Genomic DNA, 26846 nt, shown 5'->3' with positions numbered 1-26846 from the left:
CTGGATCCTAAATTCAATGAGTGGCAGCCTTTCCCAAGTCATGGAGGTTGGGGGGGGGGCATATGACAGGGGGGGCTGTTAATTTTGCAGAACTACTACTTCTGATTGTGGTGAACTAGGTAATTTGGCCTAAATTCCCAACTAAAGACAACTTAAAAGCTACTCAAAATATATTTCTCTAAGTCTGATTGGAGGCATCTGAGAGCAAACAAGGCAGTAGAGAATCAATAGGGCCAAGATCTGGAAAAGAAGGAAACCCAGACACCTGTGCCTGGAATTTGGGGCTAATTTCTCCCCGGGAGGTCCACTGATCCCTGAAGACACTCCAAAAGTGCTGAGCAGAGCTGTTAGCCTCTAGGACTAAAGAGGTAGAAACTAGACCCATGAAGAGGAGGGGGTGCCTGGCAAATCTTTCACGCTGTGTTGGGACCCCAAAGAGGTCTACTCCCAGAATATAAAAGAATTGGAAGTAAACCAGCACTCCAAGGGACTGCAAATCATCTCAGTCCCAAAAGTAGATTAAAATAATCCTGGTTTGCTAGATCCCAACACATGGGATCCCAAGTTACATTCCAAGCCATGTAAACATAATCCTTGTGGAGGTAGATAACTTCATCCTATGCCTCAGATTATTTCTACAGGTTTTCAGATATAATGCGTGCCATTCAATCAGAAATCACCAAGTATATTGAGGAGACAAGGCAAAACCTAGAAAAACCAAGATAAACAACAGACACTAGAAACAGACTCAGAGTTTCCATATTAGGAAGTTATTAAACTGTAAAATTACCATGTGCAGTATGCTCACATATATAAAGGATAAGGTAGAGAATTTTGATAGAGAACCAGAAATTTTTTATAATTGTTTTCTCTTTCTATTTTTATCCGATCAGTTTCATTCTCGATATTCAGGGTGCCACAGTTCTCCTGCATAGGGTAGCAGATGAGAAACAAGCCAAAAAGGTTTGGGAAAAGCCAAAAAAAAAAAAAAAAAAAAAAAAAAAAAAAAAAGCAGTTGTGCTACATTCAAGGATGCCTGCATCAAAGATGCAGGATCTGAGCATTTGTTTTGTGCCAGGCTCCTGCCAAGGGCTTTCCATGCAATGTCACGTTTTTCATAGCCCTAGACGGCAGTCAGGACTATTCTCTCCAATTTAGAAATGGAGAAACTGAGGTCTAGGGAACACACAGAACATGTTCTAGCTACCAAGCATGTGGATGTGCAGCCAGGTCTGCCTGTTTTGAGTGTCCCACTCCCCATCTGCTGATTGCTAGGGTAAGTCTTGGATTCTCCTCTTCAGAAAAACCTCATTAAGTACCAACTACGTATAGGGCCCTAGCCTGGGCTGGTATCAAAGATCCAAGGCCATGGCTTAGGAAGTGAGAATACTTTAATGAATCTGAGGTTTTGTCCATCTCTTTTCTTTCTTCCTCCTTTTCCATTTCTGGAACTCAGCATCCAGCATGCAAAAAGGGCACAGGGATAGACTAGGCTTCATGCATAGAATAGAAGGAGTAAGGGCCACAGTTCAAAATCCAATTGTGGCCACCAGATCTGAGATCCCCTGGAAAGCTGAGTGGTGATTGTCGAAGAGATTACTTTTGGGGGAGCCGGGGGTGACCCCCCCCCTCTGGCCCAAGTCACAGGTCCCTTCCTAGGGAGCCAGTGCTTAGAGAGGAGCTGCAGGATGACAGCACTCTTTCCATCCCAGGGTGCAGGCAAGGGGCTCAGCCTTCAGATAGGCCTCCCTCACCCCATGGGGTGGCCAGAAATCCAGACCAGGGCCTGTGGGGGGGTCCAGGTCCCTGGGCAGTGGAGCACTCCAGGGCCATGAGGCAGAGCCCTGGTGGACCCTTGCCTGCTTGGTGGCTTTACGTGATTAGTTTGGTTGGGGAGGAGGGGTCCCTGGGTACCAGCAAGATAGTGGGATAAGGTAGAAAGGGGACAAAGCAGGGAAAGAGGTTTCCCTGGGGGGAGGATGTGAGGGCTGGGGCAGAGTGAAGCTGGGACAGGTGGGCAGGTCAGAGGACAGAAAGGGGCAGGAGCTTAGAGAGGAGTGGGAGAGGCATGGACAGGGGGTGAGCAGCTAGTGACATAATGGGGTTGGACAGGGCCTCTGTCTCACGCATGGGTGAGGAGGCAGTTCTAATAGGTGGAGAACAAGCTCTTCCTGGTGCTAATATGTTGCATGAGGAGGATAAGGGATCAACACTTGGAAGAAGCTATTGGCTCCTGTAGCTCAACGAAAGTTAAGTGTGCTTTTGGGAATGAAAAAAAGGGTTCATGAACATCAAGGGGGTGGGAAAGAAATAGGCAAAATGGGGTCAGGTGACAAAAGTTGAAAGGCAATCCAGGCCTGATGCCAGTCTGGGCTGTGAGCAAGAACAACAGAAGTCCTCTGGTCCAGGCCAGGGCTGAAGGAAGGCAGCCCCAGGCATCACCTTGCAGCAAATATCCCTGTTATGGATTAAGAACCCAACAGGTGAGGGGGAAGATAGGGATGGCAGGGCTCAGGCTGGATGGGCCAGATCTAACACTCAGACCCCACCAAGTCTCAGAACCTTTCTGCCCTCCTGGGCCTTAGAGACCCCAGATCCCAAACCCTTCCCTTCCCTTCCTACTCCCCACTCCTGGCACCAAGGAATGGAGAGGTGTGGAAACTCACCTTCTTGGGTCCTATAGCTTCAGGGAGGTGACCCGGGGGATGTGGAAGAGCTGAGTCTCCTCCGAGCTGGTGGAGCTGTGACATCACACGAAGAGAGTGAGTGAGCCTGCAGGCATAGACCTTCAGCCCTGACACAGGTACAAGCCCAGAGCCCTGATCTTCCCACCTCAGAAGTTTTCCAGGGGTATGAAAAATTCCAAAAAGCTGTGCCTGGGTGGATGTGTTGCAGCAAGAAGGATATGGGGCGGACATATGAAAGGACTTTCTAGTCCTGGAGTTCCTCAGAGTGTGTGACTCTTCAGAGCTAGGCTAGGCGTGAGCCTCCTCTACTGGCGAGGTCTCGGGGCGGGGGGGTGGCAGGGGTCAGTACCCAGCAACTAGACCTTCCTGGACCCTTGCTGTTCTCCTCAGTCCTGGCAGCCTCCTCACCTGAGGCGTTTCCAAACGGGATGAAGGTATTTGGAGGTCTTGACAGCAAAGATGATGCTGGGGATCAGAAAGAAGGTGCACCAAGCCAGGCAGAACCAGAAGGCATTCTAGAACAGAGGATGTGAGGTCAGCTCGCTGTGGCTAGACAGAGACGTCCTCCCACTGACTCAGTGAGGCACAGGGAAGCATTCTCAGGGCTGAGGGGAAGGCCTGGTGCGTAGGCCTGGGGGTAGGGCTCCCGCTTCACCACAGGCCCTGCTCATGCTGCCCCTTCCTGGGGGCCTCAATGTCCATGAGCCCTTATGAGCTGGAGGCACTCACCCAGGGGTCAGCCATCATGTCACACAGGATCACACGGCCATTGTCCAGGGCTCCGGAGAGAGGCTGGCAAGTGGCAATGTGCTGAGTCACCTGCAGTGTCAACACGAGGCAGGTACATGCAGAGACACTCAGACCCATGGGTGTACACCCCATATTCAGAGAAAGAAGCTGACAGGGACAGTGACAGGTCCAGTGGCACAGGTGAGAGCCACTGCACAGCTGTACTCAGACATGTGGATGCAGAGACATAGAGATGAAGCACACTGCCACTGGCTCATTGCTCTGCTCCTGCCTTTTCCATCCCATTCACCAGCCTGTATTAAGCCCCTACTATGTGCCCAGGATGTTTTTCTAAATTCATACTCTCACTGGAGAGGCCCTACTCCCATGTTTGCATGCACACACACACACACGCACGCACCGCATACACGTGCACATACACATGCACACTCGGGGTTCAGCAGGACCACACCTGACTAGTGTGGGCACTGGATAGCTTGCAGAGGCCATGTCAGCATAGGCATTCAGGGGGAGGTGTGGTTGGAGAACTGGGCAAAGGGTCCGGCATGAGGAAGGACGTGGGGGCAAGGTGTGGACAGCATGTTCTAGAGAGCCATGGCTGGCCCAGCTTGCACCCAGGCCTCAGAGAAGGGCTGTGGCAGAGGCTGAGTGAGCAGAGCCCCACCAGGAAGTAGGGGTGCAGATGTCAGATTTGGGAGTTTGGGTTCAAAGCTGAAGACCTAGGGCACCCCGAGGGGCCGTAGGAGACAGAAAAGGGATGCAACAGTGTGAAGAGCCGGTGCGACGAGGAGCCTGCTTCAGGTCAGGAGGTCCTGGACTCCCACTCACCTCCTCTCTTACCCAGGCCACGTACTGGGAAAAGTAACCCATCTCCCGGATCAGGAAACACTCACTTTCCTGCAGGAAAGAGAGGAGCCCAAGGCTGACAGATGTCCCAGGAACCAGCACCCCCATCCCCCATGCTTGACACCAACAGGACAGGCCAAGCTGGGTTTCCTGGGAGCCAGGGTGAGGGGACAGGGCTGGAGAAGTCTGGGTGGAAGCTCCACGTGCTTTAGCACCTGAGTCCATCTCTGACTATGTGGCAACCCTCCTGCCCCGTCCCATCTCCCACTCACATTCCTCAAGATACTGGTGGTCCAGGTAGGCAACTCTCCTTTTAGGTAAGCGACCTTGTCCAAGACACTAGAGGTTTCCATCTGAGGGAAAGGAGAGAGGCTTGATTCAGTGCCCTGCTCAGTCAGGGAACAGCCATGCATTCACTCATCCATCTATTAATCCAACATGTCACACACACACACACACACACACACACACACACACACACAGACACACACACACACTCACCTTGGGTTGGGGGTGTTAGGACCTAAGACACAGAGGCCAAAGACAGTGGTCTTTAAGGATCTGCTATCCACCCACATTTCTTCCCACCCCCTACCCTCAACCTCCAGTGGGACTCAACAGAGTAGACAAGACCCCAAGCTAGCAGGGCCCTTACTTCCTTTTCCCCTCTGTTGTCCACCTGCTCCACCACCCCTCCTCCCCATCCCTGGCAGCCACCTGGAGGTTCGGGGCTGAAGATGCCAGGGCCCTGACGGTGAGGTTGAGCTTAGCCTGTGGAGAAGAGAGCAGCGCTGATTAAGGGAAGGGATGCACAGAGAAGGAACATTGCTGCCCCTCCCTCCTCTTTTACCCCTCCCTGCCTCTCTTCTTCCCCAAGTTCCAGGCTCCCTGGGCTAGCACACTTACCACAAGGCTCTGCTGAGGGAGGACCTGCTCCTGATAGAGGTTTTGAAGCCTCTGGGCTTCCTCCTGAAGCTGCTGCCCCAGCACAGAACTGCCCTGAGGGGAGACAGAGATGAGAATGACACCCTGCCAGGGACAGGCCAGCCTTTGCCAACATATTCTTTACCCAACTGATCAGACATACTGAGAAGATGTGGAAAGTGCTGGGCCCAGAGGCAGAAAATCAAGGCCTCCTTAAGCTCCCTAAGCCTGATCCAGGTTTGGGGGAATGAAGCCCAAATTCTAGGCCCACCACTAACTTATTAAGTGCCTCTAAGCCAACCACACCTGAGGTCGCCTGAGCTGTGGTGGCATCTGCCAAAAACGAATACTCCCACTCTACCCATCATCCGGGCTTGGTGTGAAGCCAATGTCTTAAAGAACACTTTTTAAGCTCTAAATATTTATAAATGCAAAATGCTATTTTTTTCCCAGTAGAGTTTAAGCTTCTCAAGGACAATTCATATGCGGTCTAGCCCATCGCACTGTCCTCACACCTGTCCCAGCAGATTTCATGAGCAGCAAGAATTTAGAAATGCTTGCCCAAATGTGGCATGTCAGACCAGTTACTTCATCTGATCTGAGGTGGAGGATAATCCACTTTACAGATGAATAAACCGAGGCCAGAAGATGCTGAATGACCTGCCATGGCCACACAGCCTATTGGAGGTAGAGCTTGAATCAGAACGGATACTGCAAAACTCTTAAGCCCACCCAGGGGGTACAGAGATTCATCACCCACTGGTTGGAACCCACAGTCCTCTGCCTTTGCCTTTGTGTTCCTCCCTACTCCAAACACTCCCACCCTCCTCCCTACTCCAAACACTCCCACCCTCCTCCCTACTCCAAACACTCCCACCCTCTTCCACTTCCGGGGCCTCTCTCTGACTCCTGCCTGCCCAGTGGGGTCATTGGTCCCTTCTCACTTGGGTCCGGGCCAGTTCTTCCAGCTCCTGGGCCAGCTTCTCCATGTTGGTGTTCACCACGGGCTTCTGGATCTAGAGACAGACAGGAGAGGCCAGGAGGGAATGCACTCTGGCTCCCCCAGCCCTCAAATTCCCAGTCTATTCAGAAGTACCCCACATCAGCTAAGTCTATTGTAACACATGGGTCACAGTGGGTTTGACCTGAAACTGTGAAATATGTCTCCATTAGGATAGAAGAAAAAGACCAATGAGGCGCCCTTTGGTATAACCCAATGAAGAGGCCACCTCCCACCAGCATGCTCCACAGCAGTGGGTTCAGGACCATGAACAGCGACACGTGCTGTTGGGTGGGAGTATGTTCATTCCTGCCCAGCCCCAATGGGACAGGCTGAAGGCACATGGTGTGTGGACACTCCCGACAGGAAGAGACCCTAGGAACATGCAGAAAAGTGGAGGGAGGGACGCCTGGGTGGCTCAGTGGTTAAGCGTCTGCCTTCGGCTCAGGTCGTGATCCGGGGGTCCCAGGATGGAATCCCACATCAGGCTCTCCACAGGGAGACTGCTTCTCCCTCTGCCTATGTCTCTGCCTCTCTTTCGGTGTCTCTTATGAATGAATGAATGAATGAATTTTTTTTTTAAGTGGAGGAAATGTGGAGAGCTGTGATGAGAGAAGATACCACCCCTCAGCCCAGCTCCTCTACAAGCTCCTCTGACTGCCGTGGTCTGGCCTGAGGTGCTCCATGCTCACCTGGACAAAGAAGCTGGAATAGTGGATTTTCTCGAGCCCACTGCTCTGCAGGGCTTCCAGGTCCCGGTGGGCAGCTGGGCTCAGCAGGTCCAGATTCTTCATGTCTACTTTGAGGTTCTGTAACTCCTGCTGCAGCTTGGCAGTGTACTGAGAGGGGGACAGGGGGATAAGGTAAGGGGTCACCACAGAGCCTTCCTTCTGGATATTCAGGGCCCCCACCTTAGATACTTCCAGCTAGTCTCCCAGGAGGCCTCTGCTTCTCAGCTGTCCCCGCTCTAACCCACCCCACGAAGACCTACCTCTCCTCTGGCACCTATCTGGCTAGTGGACAGCAACACAGACCTTCCCTGGGGACCCATTATCAAATAGCTTCACTGGCCCACATTTATGGCTGTGCAAGCTCAGCAGAGGGCCTCTGGTGAGCCCTCCCCGAGTGACTCCCAACTTCATCACTATCCTTTTCACTGTCACACCCCATCCCCAACCACCCCACTACTAACTGTAGTGTAGCATCCCAACCAATGTCTGTCCTTAGTCAGTATATATACACCCCCTGGGCCCTGTCACTCGCTGTCACCAGCCTTTCCTGCTACAACCTCAGCTGTGTTCAGTTCTTCCTGGAGCATAGTTGCAAGAGCTGGTCATGGCCTCCAGACACTCACCCATCCACCCACACACCCTAGAAACGCTCCTGGGCTCTTGCCCTGGGCCAGGCCCTGAGCTTTCACCTGGGGCCTCTGCCCCTGAGGTACCTTAATCACTCTTGCAGACTTCTCGGGTTCAATAATATGGTCCCACTACAGAGGCAAGGACAGAGGAAGGGATTTCTGCAGGAGGGATCCCCACAGCCTTCCAGAAGGTTCCCTTACCTGGCTGATATTCAGGTGCTTCTCCAGGTCATAGGAGTCATTGAGCTGCAGGACACTCCAGAGTGCAGCCCCTTCCCTGCACTGCCTGGGGAGGAGTTACAGTTATTCAAGTTGAGAGAAAAGGACAGAGGGTTGGGGGTCCTGACATCACCTACCTCAGGTCCTCCCCACAGGTCCCCCAGCATCTGCTTCCCACTCACTGATAGGCCAGGAGGATACTGATATTCTTCTTTAGACCAAGAAGCTGAGACAAATTCATGGATGGAGGCAAGTTCCCTGGGGTGTCTGCAAACTAGAAATGGGGCAAAGAGAAAAGAGCCCTGAGCAAGCTGATGGTGAGGCCACCCAAGCTCCCCTAGAGCCTTGTCCCTTCCACTTCCCACTGGGCCCCAGAGCAGGGCAGGCAGGATCACCTTGTAGAGCTCCTTGCTTTCCCAGCTCTGACACACCAGCGTCTGCACGTTGCCGCCCACCAGGAAGGTGGCAAAGACAAGGAGGATGAGGGGTGCAGCGAAGAGGAAGCTGAAGCCCACACCCCTGGGGAAGGCAAAGGGACAGGGCTGAGGTGGGAGAGAGGAGGCTGGCTCCCCCGGACCACACCCTCTGCCCCATCACATCTCGGCCCAACATGGTCAGCAAGTCGGCCCCAGGGCAAAGCCCTTTGAAGACTCAGCCTCCTAGGGCCAGGAAAGAGAACTCAGAGCTGCTGGCTGTCCCCCTCCCCCACCTTCCACCATCATCTATCACTGGTGCCCCTGGCTCCCCCCAGCAGCCCTGAGAGAGTAGCTGCATTGCTCAAAGAGACAGGATGGCCCACCTCTAAGCCTAAGGCACATGGAGGTGACTGGCTCCAGAACTCAGCCCGCAACAAAGCCACCTGGCACAATAGGGGCCTCAACTTAGATGGGCTGAAAAAGACCAGTGCTGCTGACCTATTGCAGGGCTTCTCTGTAGGAGAGGCACAGCCCCATGCTGGGGTTTGAGGCTTGGAGAATAGAACAAGGGCTAGATTTCAGCCTGCACTCGCCCCCTTGGTCAGGCACATTATGCAGTGACCAGCCTATACAACTGAATGTGGCAGCCTTAGATGGCCTTAGAAGCCATCTAGTCCAGAGATGGCAAACAGATTCTATTTCTGGCTTGGCGTCCTATTGGTAATGCTATCTAGATGCTGGGTTAAGAAGGATTCTGAGGCTATGTCTGGCCTAGCGGGAGAGTGCCCATTGATTACTATAATCGCCCCTGGTCTGGAAGGGTGAAGTGCTTCTTATTTGTCATTCCTGCTCTGATCCAATCCTTTTACACAGATGAGGATGTGGAGACCCAGATGGGTTGGTAATCTGCCCAGAGTCACCCAGGGAGTCAGTGCCAGAGCCAGAAGTAGAGCTTAGCCTCTTGATTCCCAGGACTTGCTTCTGTAGCCACACTGGGAGCTATATGCTCCCATGCTCCACATATGGGCATGAGAGGAACCTGGCTGGCCCAGAGGAAGAGACCCTTTCCCTCTCCCCAGCCCATCTTACATCATGAGGAAGCGGGATCCAGCCTCGCCCTTGGCTTCTGAGCGGCTGGGGTCCTTCCTAGCAGACAGCCCCCAGACGCCCAGGTTGAGGCCCAACAGGTTACAGACCACCACAAGTAGGACTGCGGAGCACAACACGCAGCCCCAAATCCACCTGCCAGAGAGAGGGTGTGGTGTCACTGAGAAGGAAGGCACCAGGATGGGCTGGCATAGGACCCAGTAGCTAGATGGAGGCCCACTGCTCCTATGGGGTCCCAAGGGCACATAGCCAAGGTGGAGACAGAAGCCCAAGAAGAAAGGGGTCTTGGCTGAGGTAGAGGCAGATGCTGAGTATAGCCGGGGGTTGATGAGGGCTCAAAATCAGGCCCAGTGTGGCTGGGAGGCTGGGCTGCCTATCCCACCCCCACCCCCATGGGTTCCTGGGCACCTGTATTTCTCGTATCTCTCCACTTCCTTCAGGTAGGGGCGGCTACTCTGTTCCACTTCCTCCAGTGTCCGGCTCCAGCGAGAGGCTGCCTCCCAGCCTGGGAACTCTTCAGCCAGTGTCCTCAGGCCTTCAGGCTTCTGGGCCACCACCTTCTTCAGCTCTGCCCAAAGCAGCAGAGACTTATGGGATGGAAAAGTCACCCGGGGAGAAGATGGATAGACAGGAGGAACATCTGGGACCCACAGAGAGGACCCGCTCTCTGACCAGGCCCAGATGGAGGACAGCCTTCAGCTTCCGTCCCCACCCCCACTGCCCCACTCCCGTCTCCACAAGCCTCTTTGGTGGGGGTGGCACACTCAGCAGGCAACCTGGCCCCTGACCAGGGCCTCACCTTTGACCACATTGGCTGTCTGCAAGGCTGCCAGGAGTGGGAGGGCGTTGAAGGTGCTGTTTTCCTGCCGGAATAAAAGGGCAGGTGCCTCTTGCTTTCCACCTGCTGTCCCAGCCTGAGGGACCCCTGACATCACCAGGCTGAGAGGGAGGGCATCCGTCCTAGTGCTCCCAGATCAGGAAGTCAGGAAACGGACGTCCCTTTATTCTTTTGGTGGATGGCCTCTTCTCTGCTCCCTCAGCCCAGCCTGACTCAGCTCCTCAAAACATTGCTCCTAGAAGCCTCCCCCATTCTCCCCACCCCTCTTGCTTGCGGCAGCCTTTCAGCCATCCTCTTCTCTTCCATCCACCCTGTACATGATGCCAGGCCTAGCTCCCTGAAGTCCAGCTCCAACCAGCTCCTCCAACCTCAGCTTAGATTCCCTTCCTCCCGGAACCTGTGGCTCCAGCCACCCGGCACAGGTGACTCACCATTTCCCCAACTCTGGCACTTTCCAGGCCCTGGGTTATAGGTGCTGACTCACACTGTACCTTCCCCCACAGCCCATCTGCACCTCTAGGGCTCAGCTTGTGTGCTTGCTCCCCTGCCACCCCAGCTCCCACCACCTTGAGGGGCCCAGCTCTGCCTTCTGAGTTCCAGGCCTGCCTCCCCCACCAGACTGCGTGCACTTAAGAACCAGCATCATGAGTCTCTTAGTCCCGGGAGCCATGCAGTAGGTAAGGCCCTGACCTGACCCAAGTCTTAGGTTCAACTGGGTTCCCACCCCCCAAGGCAGAAAATGAGGTACCCTCACTTGTGAACTACCAGGTCATGGGGAAGTCAGGTGGAATGGGCAGGCACTCACCTCCTGGACCATACTGGAGAAATTGGCCTCTGGGACACCCTTCAGCCGATGCAGGACATCGTCCACAGGGGATACCTAAAATGGGGGCATTGGAGACCAGGCCTAATGACAAAGTCTATGGAGAGGCTTAAGGAGGAGCCCTGAGGGAGGATGGTAGGAACCCTCATTGTCCTCACCTACAAAATGGGGAACACTTCTCTAGGTGGCAAGGAGAATGCAAGGAACTAACAGGCATGAAGCTCAAAGCACAGCATGGCACATGGCCCAAGAGAGCTCTGGCTCCAGTGCCAGGATGGCTATCATTAACCCTTGGTGTGCAGAGAAGGGAGGAGCTGCTCGAGGAAAGGGATCAGGAGTCTGCCTCAGGAAACGTCCAGGGACTCCTGGGGCAGCAGGCAGAGCAACGCCCTTCACTTGGACAGGCAGTCACCTGGCTGAAGTCAGCTCCCAGCTCCAGGGCCTGGGCTCGGCTCCGGGCCTCCATGCAACCCTGACAGCTGGGCTCCTGCAGCAGGGTGAGGAGGCGCTCCCGGCGCTCGTAGACAGCTGGCTCCAGGTCCTGCTGGCCCTTCCTCAGCTCCACCAAGGTGGTGTTCATGGCTTGCAGGTGATCCATAGAGACCTGCAGGGCTGAGAGACCCCCTTCTGGACCGAGGTGTCTCCATGGTTCCCAGGAGACCTCACAGGCCTTGAGGGAGATAGAACACCTCCCTCTCCTGGCAACCAAAGGGATGTGGGTCATTAATCCCGGTAGTTATAATGGAAACTGCCCCAGGGCATGTTAAACCAGGTTGAGGATCCTGGGATAAAGCCACCAGGAAGTCATGGGAGGGGCTTGCTGCAGTGGCATAAGAAATCCAGGGCTGAGTGAGGGTAGGGCCACCAAGAGATGCCCACCCAGGACAGCAGTCCCACTCACCCTGTCCCAGGCTGCTCACTGAGGCCAGCACTTCATACATGGTGCTCTTGAGCTGGGTATGGATCGTGCTCCCAATGCTCATGCCGACACCTGGAGAGCACAGGATATTCTGCAGGGCTGGCCCCCAGGAGCCTAGGGGCTCTCTTCACCCATCCATCCAGCCTCCCTGGGCCCCGCACTGGGCTCTGCAGGGTAGATGCTGGCTTCTTGGTCCTCAGCACAGCACTTCTGTGCTCCCCAGCCAGGCCCAATCCCTACCTCTGCGAAGGTGTGCCCAGGTGGAGCCCAGGATGAAGGGAAGAGAGGGCCGCCCAAGGTAGGCCTGAGCAGGGGACCCAGGGGCTGCCCAGCATGTCAGCCAGCTATAACTCTCACCATCCAGTTCCTCCAAGACTCGCTTCTGGGGAAGGGAGAACTGCTCTGCCACGGCCTGCAGCTCCTAGGCAAACACAGGGTCATGAGGCTGCTCTCCCCTTGTCACCTGACAGCCCCCCTCTTGTCCCTTCCCCAGCTCTCCCGGGATGCCACCCACACACAGCTGGGAGGCCATCCTGAAGATGCCCACCGTGCATTTATGTGTTACAGCAACTCTCCAGCAGGGGGCAGTCAGGTGTTGAAAGGGAAACCCTTTCTAATTTGCAGGCCCCACACTATTCAGTTCTACCTGAGGCTGGTGCTCAGGCAGACTCCGGGGGTGTGTGTGAGGGGTTACTCCATACTTACCTGGGGGACATTGGAGACCAGGCCCTGGAGGCTGAGCAGAATCTCAGGCACAGCCTCAACACCGTGGCCCATCTGCTCATGCGTGTGCTGGTTGGTGACAAAGGCACAGACCACACCAATCCTGCAGGCGTGGGGGAGGAGGCAGGGGCTTGCTGGATGCCCACAGGCACCGCCAGCCTCAGCCCACACCTCCCGCCTGACCCGAGGGCCCCTCACAGTAGCAGGAGGGTGGTCAGCAGCAGGAAGGCCATGAGGGTGCCTCGCTCACAGGCCATGGCCTTGTGCTCCATCTTCACTCGGCCCCCACAGCGCCGGTGGCAGCGGCAGCAACAGAAACACAGTCCGGCAATCGGCACCACCAGCAGGTAGAGGCCGGCAATCACAGCGCACACCACGTAGCCCGCCTCATAACGCACCACCTGGGCAAGGCAGCGGGCCTGAGGGGCTGTCCTGACCCTCAGGCCGCAGCTGCTTCCTGCCTGACGCCACAGGGAAACCCGAAGGGGAGGGCACGCACAAACAGTGGGCACTTTGCACACATCTGCTTGAACCCATGCAAGGGGTACGGTGTCCTTGTTATTTATCATCTTGTAAATGAGGAGACTGAGGTCCAGGTTTGCCCACCCACCACTGGTTAGTGGCAGGGCTTCGGCCTGAAATTAGTGTGCCATTGGCAGTGTACATGGGAGGGAGGGAGGGATGCCCGAGACCCCACCCTGGGGCCTCCCAGCAATGTGGGCCATGGGTTGAGCTGAGGAGGCCTTTCTACTTCTGTCCCTCATGCTCATCCCTGAGCTCCCTCTGCCCATCACCGGCCCCCAAGGGCTCACCTCATCCACCTTCACAGAGGACGGCTCATTCAGCAAAGTCTTTACCAACTCTGAGGAAAGAGTCAAGCTGGTGGGGGTTGAGGACAGCACCTGCCCTGCCCCTGTGTCTACCCCACTGCCAGGAGAGAAGGTGGGCTCTCTGGAAGGGCTCCTCCCACCACCATGGCACCCTAGGACAAGCCCTGTGCCATCATGCCCAGGCTTCCTGCTGCCACCGCAGGGAGTGGCTGAGAGGAGGCCTGGCGGACCGTTCCTCCGCGGCCCTACAGCTAAGTTCTGCAGCGGAGAAACCACCAGCCTGGTTAAAAGCTGAAAAGGGGACTGGCCTAGCAGCCCTTTCCTTCAAGAGGCAGGGGACAGGTTGAGAGGGACAGGGCTGTAGCCCCTGCTGGTCCTCCCAACCCCTAGTACCACCAGACCCAGAGAAAATCCTAGCCAGGTCTGGGAGACCTTCTAATGTACGTTCTTCCACTTGAGGGCAGAGAAACTGAAGCTCAGGGAGGAAAAAGGGCTTGCCCAAGGTCACGCAGGAAGGTCTCCAGGTGATGCCCTTGGGCCTGGGGGGCTCCTGGGGAGGAAGCCGGGTGGGGAAGGCCCGGGCCGCGGGCAGGGGAGGCGAGCCCCGCGGTGCAGGGGGACCCGCTAGCTCCCAGGCCCACCAAGGGAGGGGCGCACTCACCTGCGGGGAAGGGGTTGAGCTGCACCGCGGAGAGGAAGCGCCGCGCGGTGCCGTACAGGGGGCTCAGGGGCCCCGGCGGGCGGACGCGAGGGGCCAGCCGGTGGACCCCGGCCGCCGGGGCGAACGCCAGGCGCTCTGCGCCGCCGAGGGACCCGCAGTCCGCGGCCCCCGGCCCCGGCGGGCCCAGCCCCAGCCCCAGCCCCAGCCCCAGCCCCAGCCCCAGCCCCAGCAGGGGCGCCAGGAGGCCGGGCGCGCGCGCCATGGGGCCGCGGGGCCGCGGGGCAGGCAGGACGCGCTCAGGCGGCCGGCGGTGCGGACGGAGCGCGGGGCAGGCGGTGCATCCTTCCCCGGCCCGCGTCCGTGGCTCTCAAAACCGGCCCGACGGGTTTGGGCTCCCGAGCCGCCTGGGCGCCCGCCCGCAGCGCTGGAAGGGCAGGGGCGGAGGCCTGAGGTGGGGGCGAGGGGCAGGGCCTGGCCGGGACCGCCCTGGCGGCCGGGGTGGGAGCCGGGGCGCCCTCTGCGCACCCCAGAGCCCCCGGAGGGCCGCCTGGGAGCCGGCTAGGGGAGAGGCCTCAGCAGTCTGGGTTGTTTAGGGTGGCCCGATTTCAGATATTATATTCCATACCCAGACCCAACAGCCCAATCGGAGGCTGGGAAAACAGCCACCCAGCGAAGCCCTGGCCCAAGGGGTGGCGAGAACGCGGCACCCACCCAGGAACCCGGCTCCTCCCCAGCCGCCTCTGGGGCCTGCTCTGTCTCCTCGGTCAGGCCTGCGCCCGCCGCCACACCAATCTGGAGCCGAGAGGCCACCAGGCTTTGCCCAGAGTGGCTCTCAGTGGCGCCCCTGGGACAGGCACATCCTTGGGGAGGGTGAATCCTGGCAAAGGTGTGCCCTTTGGCCCAGCAATGCCCCATCCAGTCATCAGCTGAAAGAGCTAATCAAGCAGAGGGCCAGAGATGTGTCTACACATGTCATGTCTCTGCTTTGTAAATGGCTGTGTGCCCGGCACCCAGAGGGTGCCTGTGGCTGAGCAGGTTGTGGGGAAATGTTGCTAAATGGTTGGGGGATGTTTCTGGCAACATTATTCACAATAGGGAAACTATCCTGACGGCCACCACCACCAAGAAAATGGTGAAACGAGCATCTCAGAGGACACGCAGGAAAATCAATAAAGAAAATGATGTTGAAACGGCTCTTTTGACCTGAAAGATAGTCACAATGCTTTAAGAAGTGCAAACAGCTGCTTATGACACAGCACGTGGACTGAAGGTATAAAACACTGTCTCCGGTAGGATCGTGGCCGCTTTTAATTCTTTCCTGCTCATCTGTACTTCCTATTTTCTGTGCAATAAACATGTGTTACTCATGTTCACAGAAGTAGTAGAAGTTTATGAGTTTCCGTGGCAGCCCTGGAGGGAGGGGCTGGGTCTGTGACCCCCCCCCAAGCTATGTTCCTGGTTGGCAGGGGTGAGGGAGGGGCATAGAGATTCAGGGCTGCTCATGGGGGATGGGGTGAGCAGGGAAAGAAGTAACCTAAATTTGAGTCAGGGCTGAGCCTGCAGCAGAATCCTCACCCCTCCTCTGGCTGTCCTCAGTTTCCTCTGAGCCAGGACAAGAGTACAGTCAGAGAAGGAATAGTCCAGTTAATAACGGGGTGCAGACAGGAAACGGAACCTCATCAAAGGGTGACTCAGAGATGAGGATCAGGACTGCAAGGCAGAATGGGCTGGGGGCACTGGCTCCTTGGGTCCAGGGAGGGTCCAGGACCAGCACTGCCTTTGGAGGCCCAGCCCCAGCCCGTGGAGGGGGGCCCCTGACCGCTCTGCTCTGAGACTGTGCCAGACAGCTAAAGGCCAGCTGTGGCCATCCCTCATCCTCTCCATCCCATTCACCTGAGCCCAGCACCTGCCTAGGGGCACCATGGCCCCCTGGAGGCTGCCAAGAGGAAGAGCTGGTCTCCTCCATTCTCTACTCTCTCCTCCAGTGTGAGCTGTTAGGAAGAACTTACCCCCTTCCTCCCCTAATACTCCTCCACCCCCACCTCCGCCCCCACCCAGTGAGCACTGCCTAATGTCAGTCCTGCCCCAGAAAAGACCCTTTCCTATCTTGCTATAACCCACCCGTGGTTCAGTGAAGTCCATGTAGGGTTTTCTGGTATTCCCTGACTTGAGCGCACTGGTGGCAGGGGAGCTTAGGCCCCAGTTTCCCAGGTCAGGAAACAAGCAGCCCTGCCCCCACCCTGTGCAGCCTCCCACTCTCTCCCTCTTACCAACTATTGTAATTAAGCCAGGAGTCGCTACTGCTATTGTTTTCGTAAGTGTCTATAATAAAAGCACTGTACTTTGAAGGTAAGATTTCTCCCAAGAAGAAACAAAACATACCAAACTCTTTTATGGCCTAAGGGGCAGGACGGTGGATAAAGATACTGAATTTGACCATTTGACAGGTGGACAAAGTGAGGCTACTAAGAAGAGACTTTCCTGAGTCAGTGATGAGGCCAGGAATCTCTTTCCTGAGCAGGATCCTGAAAGAACAATCTATCATCAGACGGGACAGACTTGTCCCCTCCCCCCCGACCCCCTTGGAGAGCAAGAGGGGCGGGGGGGGGGGCAGCTCTGGGCACCAGGGAGAAGCCATGAACCTGCTGCTACAGTTGAATTCCTTGGAGGCAGCGGGGCAAGACAAGTGGCTGTGTTGGGGCTGGGTGGGCTGGGCTGGATCGGCAGCAGGGATCCCCCTGCCTCAGCCTCAGCCTCAGCCTCAGCCTCCAAAGGTGTGGGGCTGGGGGGCAGCAGAGCTGCTGGGCTTCTAGAAGTATGGAGAGGAGTTCAAGGGTGGTCCTGTCCTGTCCCCTCCTTTTAGCCACACCTTTCTGACATACCTGCATGTCCCTTCTTCCTGTGACCCACTGGGACCCTCTGCCCTCCATGGAAATTCTTTGGTTGATCTGGAATGAGCTGTCTCTGGTTATCTTGGGCCACTTTCCTGCCCCTGACTCACAGTCCTCAAAAGTGTAATGGTCTCCAAACTCCATGACCCTGAGGTCAGTGTGGGGAGTGTAGAGGGGGAGCCCTGAGCAAGGAGGGGATCTGCCCTTCAGAATATAGGGCCCAGGACACCCGGTGTGGCTGGCCAGCTGCCTCATGTGCCACCTGCTGGAAATAGAGAGCAGGGATTGGCTCGAAGTTCTTAAGGAAACAGGAAAGGAGCAGGCTGGTTCCACTTCTTTCTGGCTCAGGTGTTCATGCTGTGTCCTGGGAATGGGTTATAAACCAACCCAAGGGGACAGACAGTCAAGGCTGGAACACATTGTCTCAGTCAACATTCTTGTGATGGCAAGATTCAGACACCCAGTTAGGCTGCTGAAGGATTTGAAAAGTGAGAATTTATTATAGAGAACAGGGCAATTGAGGAGTCCAAGCCTGGGAGGTGGAGCTGGGCCTCAGGAGGGCTCAGGACTTGGAACAGGAAACCCATCGAGCACTTACCGCTCTGTCTGGGCTGAGGCCTCTCCCCACTGTGTGTTAGCCAGGACCCTCTGCAGACCACCTCTCTGCATCCAACAGGACAGAGAGGGCTGTCCTGCCGATCTGAGTCTACTTGTTGTCCCCAGATCTACTGTCACCAGAGCCCACAGCACTGCGGGCCACATTCTGAAAACTAGCACAGAGAAGCTCATGGTGCACATGTGAGGCAGTATCTCCTAGGCCACCATAGTCTAGCCCACGATGACAATCTTTCATGCTACAGTGACAGTGCTGAGCCCAGCACCATGGGTATGGGTGTGTAAGGACAGTCCTCTAAACAGGAGGCAACATCCAAAAAATGGTGGCCACCGTCCCAGGAGTAGAACCTTATTCCAAGAAGCCACCAAACACGTATGCCACCTAATGTGTATCATTCTGAAAAGCTTTGGGGTAAGAATTCCATGAGAATGGAAGAAGGTGTAACTTTATGGGAATATTTTGGAGAATTTCTACTACCATGTATGCCAAGCCACAAAACCATCCTTGACTCTTGGTCCCCCATTCTTGCATCCAGCCACTCTCAACTGCATCCTTCCAATATCACCTCCTGAGATTTTCTCCAGAAAGGACCATTGAAAATGCAGATCAGACCATGTGACTCTGGCTTCAGATTCTCAAGTGGCTCCTTCTCCAGCCTCAGGATGAAGGTGAATTCCTTAATTTGTCTTCCAAGCACCCCCTGACAGTCCCACGGTGCTCTGCTCTCATCTTCTATCCACCCTGTCCTGTCCCTGCCGGCCTGCTCCCCTGCTGTATCTCATCCTCTGCTTATACCTACCTCATTTCTGTTCATCCTTCAAGACTTAGCTCAATGGTCATCCTCTCTGGAAGGCTCCTGGGTCCCTTCCCCAGGGTCAGTTGGGGGGTCCTTCGGGTTGGTCCATACATCCTGGTCGTGACTCTATCTTCCCAACATAGAAGTTGTATTGTATTCATCCTCACATCTCCCTGCCCCCAGCCCAAAACACAGAACCTGGCACACAAAGTATTCTCCATAAATGTTTCCCTAGGTAGAAAGCAGATTTCAATTTAAAAATAGAATATTCTGTCTCAGCCAGAGGGTCTGAAAGTGAATGTGATTCAAGAATAGATGGGAGATGTGGCGCCTGGCTGGCTTAGTCAGTAGAGCGTGTGACTCTTGATATCAGGGTCATGAGTTCAAGCCCTATGTGGGGCGTGCAGCCTACTTAAAATTCAAATAAATAAATAAATAAATAAATAAATAAAGAAAGAAAGAAAGAATAGATGGGAGAGACCCCAAGCTGAAATTGTGTGCATGTGGTGATGAGTGAAGCAGACAAGGAAGGAGTGGGGTGGGATGGGAAAGGGAGGATACTCTTTGGTGAATGGCATGTCCCTGGGAACTTCTTCATGAGTTTCGCTAAGCATGAAGGATGGGTCTCAGCCCAAAGAGAGGGTACAGGAAGCATGTGGGGTTTTCAGCAAAGTGCTCTAGTATCCCTGTGGTAACCACTGCAAGCCAGGTGCAGCTTTCAACATGGCTGCCTGGGCAGCAAGTACGTCAGGACAGGCAGAAGTGGTCATAGTCAGGATGGCAGAGGCCCGGGCATATGGAGATGGCTGCACTCTGTTATGCTAAAAGAAGCAGCCCACTACTCATAGATCTTCCAGAAGGACTTGTCATAGGAAGGATCTGGGTCAACTAAAGACTTCAGTCCTTCCAGCCCTGGCCCCCTGAGTAGGCTGTGTACTCTCTGCATGGCCAGGTGAGTCTCCTTGAGACCAGAGGGTCATCCTGTTCTCAAGTCTCTCATCTTGGTCTTTGTGTCAATTAGGGAGACAGCATCTTCTGGCCTGAGCCATACCTCCTCAAGGCTACCCAGCTCCCTCTTCCTCATTACCTATAGCTTCCTGGGCTACCCCTTCTTTCCAAGGTCAGGGCCCAGGCCATATCTGACGCTGACATTTCCTTCCTCCTCAACCCGTGGCACTTGTAGCCATGGCCCTTTGAGAAGACTGAGTCTGGTTTGCAGAACCTTGGGGCAATTTGGAGCCTCATGTGATCCAGGGGCCTTGCCCCCTCTACAGCCTGCCTGAGAAAGCAGACACATGTTGGAGGTGAGCTGCTGCAACATCTTCTTGTACATCCTATTGTCACATCTTCTGCAGTTCAGTCTCTTCCCGTCACCACATTAACTGCAAGGAAAGGTTATTGATATTCCCTCTTTGGAGGTGCCACGTATCCATTTCTTCCTCCTGGGTGCTCACCGGCCAGACCCTCAGGAGCTCTGTCTGACCCGAGTCTTGACCTCTTGGGCACGTCCTGCCCAGATGCCCAGGAGTTCCATGGCAAAAGTCTGAAGTAGAGAGAGCTTAGATTGCAGCTAGGAAAAAGTGGCTCCACCCTTTGTCCCCTTGAGATTGCTCTGGGAGGACACAGGATGTGGCAGCAGAGGCTCTCAAGATTGCAGGCCTGGAAGAGGGGAGCTAGACCAGAAAGACAAGCCCACCCAGCCAAAACCAGAAGACTGAAGTACATGGTGTCACAGAGGGTCGATAAACAAAGTAGAGTCTATGAGGGTTTCAGGTGGTGTGTTGGCTGCTCTAGGTCAGAACCTGTCCCTCTTGCTCAGCACCAACTACATGAAACGAAGAGGTGAGGTACGGGATCCTGATGATGGAATCAGGATTCAAAAGAATCTTGATCCACTGGAATGGTGGGTTCAAGCTTGCAGCATGAAAAGGAAGCAGAAGAAATGATATGACCAATTCACAAACAGATTCCTAGATTCATAACTGTTTGTGGAGACAAAAAGACCATAATGGATCAGCTGACCACAAGTTAGCATGCATGAGTCAATAATGAGGCCAGATACCTAAGACGACTTTGTAATGCTAGACAGCTCGAGAGGTCAAAGGTCCCCCTGCAGAGGCCCAGTGGCATTGTCCTGGGCTGCTGAGCCGTGCTCTGGAACGTTAATGCCCTCTCTGGACAGCCACGACCAGATGAGACAGGGCCAGAGTACCAAGCCATAGGAAGCCACCTGAGTCCAGGACAGGACTATCTGAGAGTCAGGAGGAGGGACAGGACAGGCAGGGAAAAGCCCCCACTGGCTTCTGGTCTTTCATACTAAAAGCAGCCAACGGACCTGGCCTGCCTGTCTTCTCCCACCACTTCCCACCTGTATTCTCTGAGCCTCTACAGATCTGGCCACCAACTCTAGGTCACAGCCACTGAAGGACGAGATGAACCCAGACTTGCCTTCTCAGGGCTCTGTTTCCCTTTCTCATGTAGCTAGTGCATCGCTCAGAATGAGGATGGAGCTGGAAGTGTCTAGGGTCCCCCTGGGCCATGGAAGAGGACATAGGAACACCTTGACACTCAGGTCCCAGGCACTCCTGCACCCCACAGGAGACCCCTCAGTAGTATCCCCCCAGTGGCATTCCACCAGGAGGAGGACGCTGTATGCAGGAAGGAATTGGAGAGTTGCTTTTCTGGGCTTCTTTGAAAGGGAAGATCTCTGCTCTCTGGGTGACCTACAAAGAGAATGCTACCCTTACCCCCATTTCATTAGAGAAGGCCAAATCTCATGACAAGTGTCATAAAGTACATTTTTCCAGTGTACAAGTATTGCTAATTGAAACACAGGTATTGGGGCACCTGGGTGGCTCAAGTCATGACCCCAGGGTCCTGGGATCGAGCCCCACATCAGGCTCCCCGGAGGGAGCCTGCTTCTCCCTCAGCCGATGTGTCTGCCTCTCTCTGTGTCTCTCATGAATGAATGAATGAATGAATGAATGAATGAATGAATGAATGAATAAAATCTTAAAAATAAAACAAAACAACACAGGTATCACGGAACATTAAATGTAGACATACTCTCCTAGGAGTGCCCTATGGGTGGGAGTTAAACATCAGTCTCTGTTCTCTGTCCTTAAGACACAAGGAAGAATCATAAAACTGTGGGAGAGGCTCCTGAATCACCTACCCTTGCCCAAAGAAAAGCCAGCTTTCAAGGAACAGGAACAATAGCAAAACTCTTCACTCCTGCAGGAGACCTCTTCCTGCTCAGATGCAAGTCCCCAAACCTTCAGGTTGGAGAACAGGTTTTTGGGGGGCTGTAAGGGAACTGCCATTTGAGCACAAATGCTCAGCCAGTAAGAAGAACAGGGCAAGGGCAGAGATGAAGGCCTTCCATGCAGCTGGCAGTTGGGTGAGTCTTAATTCAGCTCCCCACAAAATTAACTGCAGATGCCTGGGTTGTACCCCACTAAACATGACTCTCCAGGGTCAGGTTTCTGGTATTTGCAGGTTTTGTGAGCTCTCCACAGGCTCTGATGGGCCAGGTGGACTGAGAGCCATTGCCACGGGCAGACCCAGCCCCCCTCCAGGAAAGCAGACTTTATTCTGAAGGGCAGGGGCACCCCCACCTCACGCACTCCAAGTTTCTTGCAGGGGCATGGAATAGGGAGTCAGGATTCCATTCCTGCCTGTGGCCATCCCCACCCCCACCTTTCCCATCCACCATAGGCAGGGGCCTCTGTCCAGGCTTTGGGGGACTGGATCAATACAGGTCTGGGGGAGCTGTGCATGAGAAGGAGGTGTAGGGAGAAGGTGGGCCCCTCAGCTGTTCTCGAGGTATAAGGGGCAGGAAGCAGGAGGTCACAGGGAGGAGCCTGGGTCCCAGAAAAACCCCAGAAACACCTTTTGGGAAGCCTTTAGTGAGTTGTGAGTAGCTGGGATCTGGGGACTCACACCTGTCCCCAGGATGTTTGAAGGTGTCGAGAACTCCCTGACAGGGTGTAGGCAGCCTCTGGGGTACCCTGGGTCCCCAGTGAGGCAACATCAGAGCTCTGAAGAATGGGCTAACATGCCGGCGGGAAAACAGATGGGGTCAGTGACTGGAGCAGTGACATTCCCACCTTGCTCCAGTTGGTTCTTCCAATGTAGAGGACAGTGAGGGAAGGACTTCCAAGTCAAGATGACAAAGGAGGCAGAGCAATAAAATGAAGTAGACAGCAGAGCTGTGCCACTGAAATGCAAAGGCAGTAGAGCAGCGCCTCCAAATGTCCAGGACACTGTAGCCGTGCCTTCGAAATGCATTGCCAAGCGGGGAAGGCAGTCCAGTGAAGCAAGGAGAGCGAGCCAGCCGCAGTGATGTCCAAATACAATGAGTAGTGGAGCGGGCAGCCCGGGTGGCTCAGCGGTTTAGCACCACCTTCGGCCCCGGGGCCTGATCCTGGAGACCGAGGATCGAGTCCCACGTCGGGCTCCTGGCATGGAGCCTGCTTCTCCCTCTGCCTGTGTCTCTGACCCCCCGCCCCTCTCTCTGTCTCTCATGAATAAATAAAATCTTTGAGCAAAATAAAATAAAATCTTAAAAAAAACACACACACAAACAATGAGTAGTGGAGCACTGCCTCTGGAGGTGTCCCAGAGTGGCTCCCTGCCTTCCACATGCAGAGGAGACAGGAAGACCGCCCCCAGGTGCAAAGCACATCAGAGCAGTGATATCTAAGGTGGTTGACAATGGAGCAGGGCCTTCAAGATTGTAAGCTGTGCCTTCTCAGTGCAGATGACAGGGGAACATGGACTTCCAAATGGAGAGGATAGCAGAGCAGTGCCTCAAACTGGGGCCATGTTTCCTTGCTGGCTGTCAGCCAAGGGCCATCCTCAGCTCCTAGAAGCTGCTTTCAGCTCCCCGCAGTGGGACCCCTCCATGCCTCAGCCAGCAACGGTGCATCCGGTCCTTCTCACACTTGGAATCCCTCTGACTCCCTATGTGTTGCTTTTCTCTGGCCTCTCCCACCTGTCTCTCTACTCTCTGGCCTGGCTCTTCTGCTTCCTAGTCTGGGATCAGGGACTCACATGGGGCCCACCTGGATGTTCCCGGATAGGCTGTCCATCTGAAAGCCAGCTGATTAGTAACCTTAATTACATCTGCAAAATCCTATCACAGCAACATCGAGAATATCATTTGACTAAACAACCAAGAGACAAGAACCTTCAAGGGTCATTCTGGGAATGCTGTCTAGGATAGGTTTCCTTATTGTAGAGCTTCCCACTTTCTTGAATTTCCTAATTAGTTTTTTTCTATGTTAGGTGTATCTGTTCAGATTATATTCAATTGAATAGGTCAGAAAATCCAAAATAACAGTGGGTATTCTCTCATGAAATGAGATTGGAGGCTGGCCATCCAGGGCTAACCTGCAAGTTCCATGAAACAATAATAACACAGGCTCCTTCTGTGTTTTGTCTACTGCATTACCCTAAAGTACTTTTTGACCTTGTGATTGCTTCATGGAACAGATGGTGGCTGGAGATCCAGCTGGAGATCCAGCCATCACATTCACATTCTAGGCTGGGTATGGTCAGGAGGGGTTGATATTCCATCTGCCTGAGGCACCTTCTTTGAAGCAGCCTTCCCAGAAGTCACTCCTAGACCTTCAATGTACATTTCATTGGCCAGGGCTTGATCATAAGGCCACACATAGCTCTAGGGAGGCTGGGAAGCATGCTCTTTGGGCTGGGCGATTTGCCTCCTGGAAGGAAGCCAGAGTTCTGTGGCTTAGGGAGAAGGGAAGGAGGACATTGGGTTGATCCAGCTGTTACTGCCACCCTGGGTACCTCAAATGCATGTGACTACAGGTGTCTTTTTTCTCAGAGCACAGTTCAGAAAGAACTTTTAACCTACGAGGGAATGCATTATGTCTACCTGCCCGATTCATGTATGTTCTACTCTCCTAGTCCCAAAGCAATAAAAGTATTCTAAGACCAAATTATAGAGGACTGAAGAAAATATAAACAGAGGGTCAGAGAATGAAACTCAGGAGACGGAGAACATCATGTCTTTGATGGAGGGGCTACTGGAGTGCCACTGCCCAGTGGGGTGACTCATAGGATAAATTACTGCTATCTGAGGAAGCAGACTCCCCTCGATGGCCAGGCCAGGGGTACACCTGGGTGAAGAAGGAACTGGGCCCAAATGCAGGTCAGTCCCTTCAGAAGTAACCTGTATAGGGATTGTAGGTGTCCACAGGATGGAGCCAGGAGGGGAAGCCCTGAGGGAAGAAGCTGGAACCAAGGACCTAGACCCAGCCAGGGGCCAGGCAGGGAGCACAGAGCCCAGTTGCAGACTTACTTCAAAGTCAGTGTGAATCAGTGAGTTGGCAGACCGGCGGGTGGCCAGAAGTTTGGGCTGCGGCTGAGCACAGCAGGAATTAGAATCAAAGTGAGACGCAGGGGAGTGCAGATACCCTCCCCACCTTCCCAGGCAGGTGAATGCAAATCTCAGCCCACAGCAGCAGTCAAGGGCAGGAAGGCAGAGCCACGCAGCAGGAAGGAGAAGGCAGCTCTGGAAAGCCCCAGAAACAGCAGGATCCGGGCATGTGTGCTGGAGGCAGACGCTCCAGGCTCCAGGACTCCACATTTTTCCAGAACTGCAGTTCTGACAAGAAGACTCAAGTAGCTCTTCTTGGGTAGACCTCAGGTAGCCCGGAACACCCCGGAAACTTGCAGAGAGAAATGGATTTTGCTTCCAGTCAGTGAGTGGGCACAGCTGGAATCCCCTCTTCTGGTTCTGTCTGGCAGCAAAATCCTTGAGATTGTGCAGCACTGCCTCGCTGCAGAGCAGCCCCGGGCCTCGGCACCCCCACGCCTCGGCACCCCCACGCCCACCGAGGGCGGTGGACTGCCTGTCCCAGAGCAACACCGCCGCCAACGTGGAGGCTCACGTGACACCCCCAATCATCACACTCCTCTACTTAAAATACCTCAGGGCCTCTCGTGCCCCCTAATAAAGTCCTGTCCCTCACGTTTGCTAAATGCTGTGCCAAAGACCGGGTTTTGTGTTCACCGCGCCCCGCTTCAGCCTCCTCTCCCCGGGCTGAGGAAGACTGCCTTTCCCAGCGTCCCTCGCAGTTGGGTTGGGGCCATGTGGCTAATCCTGAGCACCGGGCTGTAAGGCAAAGGAAAATGAGTTACCCCCTGGCTAAAGCATGGCAGAGCAGGTGTGAGGTCCAGGACTCTCTGCTCTCTGCTCCCTGGAGGTGCGAAGCGGGATGGTGACATTACAGGATGGTGGCTGCCCACAGCCTGGATCCCTGGGCCTTAGCTGAGCTGCCAAACCCAACACCCCTCACCCTCCCACCCCCACATACACTCGAACCCTGGCCAGCACCACACATGGCTCAGAGTGAAAAATAACTCCTTGTTGGATTACGCACTGAGATCTGTTACTCTGTTCCTGAAACGTAACCTATCCTATCCAAATATCCTAACTAAATACAGCCACCATATGGACCGGGCACCTTCTAGCGTCTTCACTGGCCAATCCTCCCACAACCAACTGTTCTCTCCAGTGACATCTGCCATACCCTCCATCCCCAGACACAGCCACCTTGAAGTTGTTTCCACCCCAACATGCCAGTCTGTCATGCTTCTATCCCTCTGCTATTGAATGTGCTCTGTCTGGACTCATGTGCCCTCCTGTGGTTCTCTGTGGCTAAGCCTCCACCTGTGCCACCCACTGGGGCCACCTCAATACTGGGTGGGGGGTAGGTCCAAGGCTGGGTGGGGTACGTGTCGCCATACCTCTCCTCTGGTAGTATAATTATGTTTCTGTTTTCACTTCTCCACTGGACCTGAGTTTCTGAGAAGTGAGACATCACTGGAAGAATTCAAGTCAGGCTCAATAGGACACTCCCTAGATTTTGTGTGTGAAGGCCTTGCTTGGAACCAAACCACCCAGAAGGCACTCAGGCAAGCAGTCTCAGGTATCACCTCCATGCACAGCTAGAGGGAACCTCAACTCAAAGCCTCTATTTTGGGGGGTCCCAAAGACTCCCTCTACACCTTCTCCAGGGCACCTTCCATAAGGTGCTTCTTCTTCCCAACTGACAAGAGGGGTCAGAGTCATCGCCCCACCACAGTCAGGATCTGCTCCCCCATCCTGAGGCCTCTGGTCATTTCTATGGCAACAACTTTCCATGCCTGACACAATGGGAGACTGGATGACAAGCCAGTGTTGTGGGCTTCCTATCCTGTCCAGGCTGCAGGAGCACAGGATGGCCACAGGTATCGGCTAGAGCAGACTGTCCGGAGCTGAGGAAATGTGTGTATTGAAAGGAAGGGAAATACTTAAAATCTGTGTGTATGTGCATGTGTAAAGCTGAAACAAAGTTTTATAAATTGGAGTCCTTATGAGAAACCCTGGAGAAAGGAGTGCTTCCAAAAATTAAAACCAGAGGCTCTG

The 26846-nt window shown here is 54.5% G+C and overlaps 1 protein-coding gene across 1 annotated transcript; it reads right to left on the bottom strand.

The window, feature by feature from the left end:
* Positions 1-743: 743 nt before the first annotated feature.
* Positions 744-14660, bottom strand: PROM2 (prominin 2). The gene is made up of 24 exons (XM_041754045.1): positions 14104-14660; positions 13425-13474; positions 12811-13013; positions 12595-12715; positions 12247-12310; positions 11872-11961; positions 11383-11582; positions 10953-11027; positions 10109-10172; positions 9718-9877; positions 9292-9444; positions 8182-8305; positions 7969-8060; positions 7769-7853; positions 6900-7046; positions 6152-6223; positions 5190-5282; positions 5001-5054; positions 4556-4636; positions 4266-4334; positions 3417-3506; positions 3096-3202; positions 2667-2741; positions 744-2458 (listed from the first exon to the last, which is right to left on the bottom strand). The coding sequence occupies exons 1-23, from the start codon at positions 14363-14365 to the stop codon at positions 2678-2680; spliced, it is 2520 nt and encodes an 839-aa protein (XP_041609979.1). The 5' UTR covers positions 14366-14660; the 3' UTR covers positions 744-2458; positions 2667-2677.
* Between the last annotated feature and the right edge of the window lie 12186 nt (positions 14661-26846).

The sequence above is a fragment of the Vulpes lagopus genome, chromosome 5 (genome assembly GCF_018345385.1).
Source record: "Vulpes lagopus strain Blue_001 chromosome 5, ASM1834538v1, whole genome shotgun sequence".
Taxonomy (NCBI): domain Eukaryota; kingdom Metazoa; phylum Chordata; class Mammalia; order Carnivora; family Canidae; genus Vulpes; species Vulpes lagopus.
The sequence above is the reverse complement of the archived record's forward strand: the minus strand, read 5'-3'. Positions and strand labels throughout refer to the sequence as shown.